The sequence below is a fragment of the Salvelinus alpinus genome, chromosome 4 (assembly GCF_045679555.1).
Source record: "Salvelinus alpinus chromosome 4, SLU_Salpinus.1, whole genome shotgun sequence".
Classification (NCBI taxonomy): Eukaryota; Metazoa; Chordata; class Actinopteri; order Salmoniformes; family Salmonidae; genus Salvelinus; species Salvelinus alpinus.
In genome coordinates this window covers 68,395,702-68,405,113 of record NC_092089.1, presented here as the reverse complement: position 1 = coordinate 68,405,113, position 9,412 = coordinate 68,395,702, and the positions used below count along the sequence as shown (strand labels likewise).

Genomic DNA, 9,412 nt, shown 5'->3' with positions numbered 1-9,412 from the left:
AAAGTCTGTGGTAAAACACTGATACGAAATAAATATTTTTTGCATCTTTGCAAGTGCATAATGTTTAAATTATGTAAAACTAAGAATATTGTAAAGAAATATTATAAAGAAATATAAAGAATATTACAAAACGAAGCACATTGAGAAATGATTGGAGCTTAAGTTAATGAATGCCAAGAACATAATAAAAGCCTACTTATTAGAAGTATACAATGAAAAATGAATAATTTACAATTAAAATAATCGTTTTTTCTCTATACTATGATTTAAATTGTGACCAGTGTAATGGGTGGAGTAAAAGTCCAGCAACACTCCGTATTATTCAGAGACCCATGAATTGACACCATACATACATTCTACAGACCCTACTGAGTATTCTCTACAACCATTTTACTGAGGCACCTAGAATATGTTTTGCTCTATAAACCAATATGTATTCCCATACACAATGATTTACATTGTGGCCAATGGGTGGAGTAAAAGTCCAGCAACACTCCATATTATTCAGAGCCACATGAAATGACACCATATATACATTCTACAGACCCTACGGACTATTCGCTACAATAATTTTACTGCGGCACCTAGAATAGTTTTTGCTCTATAAGCCAATAGGTATTTAATATACAGTGATTTGCATTGAGGTCATTTATTTGAACTTGGAACATGTTTTAATACCCAAATATAATGCAAATGTCCCTTAAATATGAACAAATATGAATCATTGTTCATGTTTAGATTATTAAAAAAAATATATATTATCATGAATGAATACAGGTTGTTGACACTTTTCTTCTATTACGTAGGGAACTTTTATTTAAAACATTTCCGAAATTCCATGACCCGGAAGTTATTTTTTAGTGTTGCTGACGAGTCGTTCATATGATATCGTCAATGGACGAGACGCTGATGACGCTAATGGGGGGGTAGAGTAGAAAATATATATTTGACAGGGGTTTGACTGACGGGAGATAAGGGGGCAGTAGTAGGCGAGAAAGACCTGCGTATGAAACGAAATTTAAGTTACTTTTTGTATGTCGGTCACATTTTTTTTGTGACTGGTGCCGCGAGTTGAATCGTATGTGATGATTAATTCGGAAAGATACAGCAACAGGGCATAGAACTACAGGATGTCGCGGACAGTTTCAGTTTTTTGGATGGGGAAGCACGACTAGAACAGTAAAACGCAACGCGGAAAATATTTAAAAGGGAGAATGCGAATGGTTAGAAGAGATAGAATTCAAACAAAATGGAAACAATGTAGCATCGCTGCGGCATTCCATATAGCTATAAGCACTACTAGAGTAGAAAATAGAGAGCTAGTTAACAAATATAAATGCAACGTTACTTATTATTTATCAGAAAAGCTCAAACAGAGTCTGTAGTAAACTGGTTGAAATAAAAATAGTTCGTTGGTGTCCCCAGCTACCAAAGAAGAAAAAACTCAAATATGCTACGGAGAAGACTGAACCGTTTGGTATGTATGCAATACACATGGCTAGCCTGCCACCCGGCACTCAAGTTTAAGCAGCATTTGATAGCTATAGCCAGGGGTGTATTCACTAGGAACGAAACGGGGAGGGTCCTAGCTGAATTTGTCGAGTAGAAACGTTTTTCGTTTAGAGTAAATTGTTTCCGTTGCAAAACGTTTTGGACTAATGATTACACCCCTTCCAACGTTAGCGGATTATCGCTAGTTGAGTATATAGACTGTCTCATTTTGCTCATCTGTCAAGCAATTATCAAGATAGCTAATGTGCTCTCAGCTATGAGAGATGCCACTTGCTACCAATGAAACCATGCTTGCTGGCAGTATTACCAACGTGCTAAATATCATTTTTGCAACTAGACTGTTTAAGGTACAGTAGCTTATTGGCTACACTATTACTAACATGGCAAAATTAATCTGTTTTTAGCTGAACAACACAAACATTCTTTGTAGCCTACTGCATTTGTAGTTATGAGTCACTGTTGTCAATTGAAGTAAAACATTGCCTGATTTGAGCAATTTGCCTTTAGTGGAAATTGACAGCTGACGTTTTCAATGCCTTGTATTGAATCTGGATCTGCAAAGTTTCCCTCTTTACATGGACCTTTCTCACCCAGAGTGAACACTCTGGGTACAAGCTATCAACTTTCTGGTAAATCAGTCTTCTCAGATGGTCAGTTAAAAACAACTGTTCTTGGAGAACAGGTTGTCATTGCCTGTCCACTTGAATGTGATATTAAATGTTAATTTACAGTAATTCAATTACTGTTACTCTGTTTATTTTGGTCCTGTATTTAAAGTAGCCAATCCATCATTGGTTTCTGTTTAACTAAAAGCTGCTCATCTGTCTTGGTTGAATTTCAGTTGTCCAGTGAATTTCAACCATACGTTTCATTCTGCACATTACGGGTTTTATAGTCCTTAAATTATCGGTGGTTGATGGTCCTCATCAAACATGAAGCATGGATCAAGTCCTTATCCACAGGCACAAGCTTCAGTCAAAGAACACATTTTTACTGCCTTTTTATAGTCCTACCTTCCAATAACCTGTTGTCACATTTAGGTTTTATCCACCAGAGTCAATGTGAGCAGTATAGATACTGGCGGTGAAGGAAGAAAAGCAATATTATAATTATGCAGCCTGACCCTCTTCCCAGCCTCTAAGTGATGCCAGTTCAGCTTATTTTTTTCTGCCTCCTGAGCTGTGTGCTCCTCTAATTTCATTTGTGTGAGCTGTAAATAACGTTTCGTGTGGAGCTGCCAGCCACGCTGTCATTGATGCGCATTGTTCCGTTATATCAAGCTCTGGTTTTCTACCTCCTAATTCATGCCGCACTCCCATTTGCTCGGAGGGAGGGAGAGAGAGAGAGAGAGACTCTCTCAATCCAAAGGCGTTCTGAAGACGAATCATGGGCACAACTTGTCTTCCCCCTATGATGCACTGTGCCGCTAAAGCACAGAGTGTCTTCACAAAGTCATTAAAGATGGCTGTGGAAACAGAACGAGTGGTGCTGGGCTTTACGTCAGGGGGAAGCTCCAGAGGTTGTAATGCTCTGACAGGAATTCAGAATCACGGAGCTGCTTTTCATGTTCTCTCAAGCCCCTTGAAGGCAGCAGATAGATCTGTGAAGAGGAGGAGACTGGTGGAAATGCGATAGTATTCCATTTGGAAACCCCTTCCTTGACTCTGAGGGAAGAGCACACACATCAAGCAGTGGCGACCTGTTATTCAGGGCAGGTGGCGCAGAGCTTGTTTTGCATATTATTTTGGCATTAATATGTGCCACATATCAGTTTGCAAACAAAATTTAAAAAAATCATAGTTAATAAATAAAGCCGCAAACAAACATGGTCTCTTTTTTTGCTTTCTTGAGTAAGGCAGCTCCAGAATGCAGGTTTTTAAGCTTAGTTCAGTGCTTTCTGTGGTGGTGGTGGGGCAGCCAGCGGAAAATATGGAGCTTAGGGGTTAGTAATGTTCTCTAGTTGTGGCGTGATTGGCTCAGTGTTGTCATGAGGGCACTACGTCACTGCAAAATCTAAGGGGAGTCCTCAAAAATTCAAGCCCCTTGTGTGCTGCCATAGTTACATTAGAAGTGCCCATCCAAGAAGGCTCAAGGTCATTGGCCACAGATAAAATGATGTCAAATCACGTTATATCTACCGTCGCTTTGATAGAACTGATCATGTCGACGTCATACTTACAAAATCTTAGCTAGACAAGCAGTCATCATCATGAATCACGTTGACAATCTACTGGCAAATCCTTTTCAATCAAGTCATATGAAGATAAAACGTATCGGTACTCATTGGACATAAACATTACACAAGAAGTTGGAAATTGCAAATTCAACAATGAGTGGTTTGGAAGGAGTCAGTGGCTAACTGCAAGCATTGCAAAGCAATCACTAGCCTACTATTGAGTGGGTGTGTGGTCCAAGTCTGGGTTTAAGGGTCTCTTTTCCAAGCTTAAAAGGATTAATATTCACATGCCAATGTCAAGAAAAGATTGAATACATTGGCCATGCTGTCAATATAGCATCACTTCAGTGAGTTCAAGACAACTGGGAACTCTGGGGGGAGATTTCTGACTGGAAAAATATGTTTTGAACGGTCATCCAACTTGGAATTCCAAGATGGGAACTTGGGCCTCTTTCTAGAGCTCTGACCTGAAGATCACTGACGTTGTGATTCGACCTTGTTTTTTTTTCGAGTTCCCAGTTGACTTGAAAGCACCATAAATCCAGAGAATGCCAGACTTTGACAAAGTTTGACAAAATGTGCCCACAAGGACTGCCGCGCCACCTTCCTGTTCATGTGAGCACAGCACAAGGTAAACCCCAAAATGTCTGTTGCATAAATGATGTAATATGCCAGGGAAATATGTATTCTGTAGCTAAGAGAGTAATACTAAGTGTAGGTTGTGTAGTAAGCTGTTAGTAGCCCATGTGCCTCACCCTAATAATTTGGTCCCTTTCCCTCATAACTTAGCCTACTGTTCTGACTTGGTGGTGCGCAGTTTGTGGTCACCTTTTATATAGTGCAATTCATGTATTGTTTAGTGTTGTGTAGTGGCTTTGCTGGCATGCATCTAAAGCATTTTTTTTTTTTAGTTTACCCCACCAAGATTTACATGCTAAAATTGCTACTGACGTCAAGGTCCCAATCTCTGTTCCCAAGTACTTTAGCTAGCCATCTTCCCTGTTCCTGGAGCGGACAGTGATACTGTCTATGCAGTCAGGTCTCTCAATTCAAGTACATACAGTTGAAGTCGGAAGTTTACATGCACCTTAGCCAAATAATTTAAACTCAGTTTCACAATTCCTGACATTTTAATCCTAGTAGTGGGTCAGGAGTTTACATACACTCAATTAGTATTTGGTAGCATTGCCTTTAAATTGTTTAACTTCGGGCAAATATTTTGGGTAGCCTTCCACAAGCGTCCCACAATAAGTTGGTTGAATTTTGGCCCATTCCTCGTGACGGAGCTGGTGTAACTGAGTCAGGTTTGTAGGCCTCCTTGCTCACACATGCTTTCTCAATTCTGACCACAAATTTTCAAGCCTCCCTGTTTTTCCTTCAAACATAACGATGGTCATTATGCCCAAACAGTTCTATTTTTGTTTCATCAGACCAGAGGACATTTCACCAAAAAGTACAATCTTTGTCCCCATGTACAGTTGCAAACTGTACTCTGGCTTTTTTATGGCGGTTGTGGAGCAGTGACTTCTTCCTTGCTGAGCGGCCTTTCAGGTTATTTCGATATAGGACTCGTTTTACTGTGGATATAGATACTTCTGTACCTGTTTCCTCCAGCATCTTCACAAGGTCCTTTGCTGGTGTTCTGGGATTGATTTGCACCTTTCACACCATAGTACGTTAATCTCTAGGAGACAGAACGCGTCTCCTTCCTGAGCGGTATGACAGCTGCGTGGTCCCATGGTGTTTATACTTGCGTACTATTGTTTGTACAGATGAACGTGGTACCTTCAGGAGTTTGGAAATTGCTCCCAAGGACGAATCAGACTTGTGGAGGTCTACAATATTTTTTCTGAGGTCTTGGCTGATTTTCTTTTGATTTTCCCATGATGTCAAGCAAAGAGGCACTGAGTTTGAAGGTAGGCCTTGAAATGCATCCACAGGTACACCTCCAATTGACTCAAATTAAGTCAATTAGGCTATCAGAAATTTCTAAAACCATGGCATCATTTTCTGGAATTTTCCAAGCTGTTTAAAGGCACAGTCAACTTAGTGTGTGTAAACTTCTGACCCACTGGAATTGTGATACAGTGAAATAATCTGTCTGTAAACAATTGTTGGAAAAATGACTTGTGTCATGCACAAAGTAGATGTCCTAACCAACTTGCCAAAACTACAGTTTGTAAACAAGAAATTTGTGGAGTGGTTGAAAAACGAGTTTTAATGACTCCAGCCTAAGTGTATGTAAACCTCTGACTTCAACTGTAGCTTACATAAGGATGTCTCTTTTGCTGTTTATTTGTACAAGGACTTCAAAGGACAGCATAGCAGAAGTGCGTTCAGGATATTGTGCAGGCTTTTGTCACAATGGTGCGTTCAAAAGGCATTATCCTTCTTGCCCTCGTCTGATTTTAATTTTCTATTTATAAAACACATATTTCTAGCAATTATGAAATGAAGTGCTTGTTATTCTGGAGAATTCTATGCTTTCATTCTGGACTTTTTTTAAAAATGCATTTTTATTTCTGTCCTTCATTCCTTCCAGATGTAAAAACTTGAATAGTTTCTACCCTAGATGCAGTATGACCCCCCCCCCCCCCAAATAGTTCAAAATATTAAATGGACGTAAGCTTGTGTTCATGCTTCCTTAGAAAATGTCAGGTGACGCAGACCTCTGAGATCTAGTAGTGGAGATGGTGGGGCTCACTGAGTGGTTGTGTTAACCAACAGTGGCTTTGACTGAAAAAGACAATGTATGAAGTGCGAGGGCCGGAGCAGTTTGGCAGTTTTGTTCCCTCTGCCGTGCATCTCACTCTCTCTGTTGTGGTGTGAGGTCCATCTAACTGGCTGGGCTGCTGCAGTCCCAGTTTTTTTCCAGCAGGCTTGGCTGCCCATCCTGCTGTAGGTGGACACACTGACTGTTCTTGGGCCTGGCCCATCTCGGCCCTGCTGCCTCCACGCTGCTGGGACACAAGCGCTAATAAGCAGGCCCTTGCCTGGCAGGGGATGTTGTCTTGTATCAGGCCTTTCCAGGCATGCATGTCAAACAGAATGTGATGGCCTCTAGGCTCTATGAACCTGCTTCTCGGGTCAACTCGGGGAGAAGAGCCTCTCTCTGCAGTAGTCTACAGCCACCACACACAAGGATTGTCCCATGATCCAATTCCCCTCCTACACAAACATTGGTCACTCCTGTGACCGGACAGCCAGTCTGTGTTAGACCTTCTCAGTTATGATTCTTCTGAGAGCAATGGTGTTTCGTCCCAGGCTGACCGTTCATTGGTTGTCTTGATGTATCCATAGAGGCCCTGGGGCTACGGGGATACATTTTACACAGCCAGTTAGAAGCTGCTCATGTTCCTCACTGATGCATAGTTTCTCGGCTGAGGAGAAGCCTGACTGGATGATTCCAGATGCTCACTTTCTTGCGCAGCCAGCCAACTCAATGTTTACTGTTCACTACACTATTTAGCAGTCTCTCTTCCAACTCTTTCATTGGACTATGTGTTGTGGCATTTAGACATTACTTATGGTCCACACAGACACAGTATATGCCATTTAGCATAAGCTTTTATCCAGTCTTGCAGTCAGGAGTGCATACATTTTAGGTATGGATGGTTCGGGAATCGAATCCACTATCCGCTATACCACATCACTTGTTGGGAAAGAGGGGGATAGTTTGTCAAGTGATGAGTGAGAACTGTCTGTCGAGACTGGGGCCAGCCTTTGGTGGAGTTTTGGGGGGTAATGGAAGGAGTGCTCTAGGAGGGTAAGAGTGCACAGAGAGGCCAAAGGCCTGGGCAGCCGTGGTGTGTGATTTAAAAAAACACACAAAAAAACACAATTCTGGCCTGTTTTCATCAGGAGAGCTTATTGATTAGAGCTGCGCTTTGTTTTGCCGCCATCAGTCTTGGGCTCCATTCTGGCTGATGGACAGAAGTGCTTACGCCAGATGTATTTTTCTCTGTTCTCCCTGCTCCGCTCTCCACCCTATAATGAAAACCCAGCCACTGGAGCTCATCTGCACCACACAGCAGAATAAAAAAGTATATTTAGGCTGATGGAGCACAGAGAGCCTGGTCCTGCGTGACTGAACCTGAGGAAATGAAGGGGAATACAGTAGGTTTTCCTGTTGTAGCCCCTGCATTCCCTGTCTCACTGCACCTAATGGACAGGCTTTCAGGGGGCTGAGGGCCACAGGGGGAGAGGTGGTCTGGGGGAGATAAGGGAGCTACGGGTGCACCGTTGCTTTTTGTGGCGGTTTTCCATCTGCAGTCTAAAAGCAAGTTTCAATTCTCAGTTTGTACCTTTAAATAATTCACTCCACTTCATTTATTTTAAATTATCCTCAACGCTCCTCTCCTGGCCTGCGTATCGTCGTCGGGGTAGCGACACTTAAAATGCATTCTCGTCATCCATATATTTATGAAGGCTCATCCAGAGAATCCCTCTGTCGTGCTGCTGCGCCATCATTACCCCAGAGAGCGTTCGCAGTGCCATGTGAAGAATATTCTGAAATGTGTGTGTGGGGCAGGGTTTCCAGACATTTGACCGGCAACATTTTAATTTACCGGATCCATATGCATTGGTTGCGTAATGTGATTAGGACAACGACCAACGGTTCTTAGAATGACTAATCGCATTGTTTATGGTTAATCTTAACAGAACATCCAACTCTGATGCGACGACGTGCATCATTCTTATAGAATTTTGAAGACGTTAAAATACATAGGAGGCGCATCCATAAGGCTAAGGGAAGCTTTCCCTAAAGTCAATTGTATTAAATTGCCAAAATTATACAGGCTAATTAGCTTACTCATGTCTACATAAAATCATTATAAATAGGCTACTACACCAGAAATAATAATTTGGCCACAGAGGATCATTCGCTTCTTAATTATTTATTTTTTAGGATTTGAGTTCCGACTCAGTGAAAAGCAGAGACACCCAGCCAGAACCAGCGCAATATTTAAACACACAATCGTGGGAAAAGTTAGCAAAATCCAACAAGCTCTATGATGAAACTGGCTCTCATGAGGACCCCCACAGGAAAGTCCCAAGTTCGTTGGAGTTACCAGCCTCAGAAATTGCAGCCAAAATAAATGCTTCATAGAGTTCAAGTAACAGACAGATTTCAACATCAACTGTTCAGAGGAGACTGTGTTAATCAGGCCTATATGGGCAGGTTGCTGCAAAGAAACCACTACTAAAGGACACCAATAAGAAGAGACTTGCTTGGGCCAAGAAACATGAGCAATGGACATTAGACCGGTGGAAATCTGACCTTTGGTCTGAATCCAAATTTGAGCCTTTTGGTTCCAACCGCTGTGTCTTTGTGAGACGCAGAGTAGGTGAACAGATGATCTCTTCATGGTGGGAACCACACATGCAGCATGGAGGAGGAGATGTGGGGGTGCTTTGCTGGTGACACTGTCTGTGATTTATTTAGAATTCAAGGCACACTTAACCAGCATGGCTACCGCAGCAATACGCCATTCCCGTCTGGGTTGCGGGACTATCATTTGTTTTTCAAAATGACAATGATCCAACACACCTCCAGGCTGTGTAAGTGCTATTGGACCAATAAGGAGAGGGATGGAGTGCTGCATCAGATGACCTGGCCTCCACAATCACCCGACCTCAATCCAATTGAGATGATTTGGGATGAGTTGGATTGCAGAGTGAAGGAAAAGCAGCCAACAAGTGCTCAGCATATGTGGGAACTCT

General features: G+C 41.9%; 1 protein-coding gene across 5 annotated transcripts in view; it reads left to right on the top strand.

The window, feature by feature from the left end:
* The first annotated feature begins 919 nt into the window (after window positions 1-919).
* The window catches only part of LOC139574242 (phospholipid-transporting ATPase 11C-like), a 63,572-nt gene continuing 55,079 nt past the window's right edge, over window positions 920-9,412 (top strand). For all 5 annotated transcript variants that reach the window (XM_071398641.1, XM_071398640.1, XM_071398638.1 and 2 more), the window contains exon 1: window positions 920-1,477. In XM_071398641.1, the coding sequence (XP_071254742.1) occupies window positions 1,451-1,477 (27 nt within the window). In that variant the 5' untranslated portion in view covers window positions 920-1,450. The remainder of the gene's footprint in view (window positions 1,478-9,412) is intronic.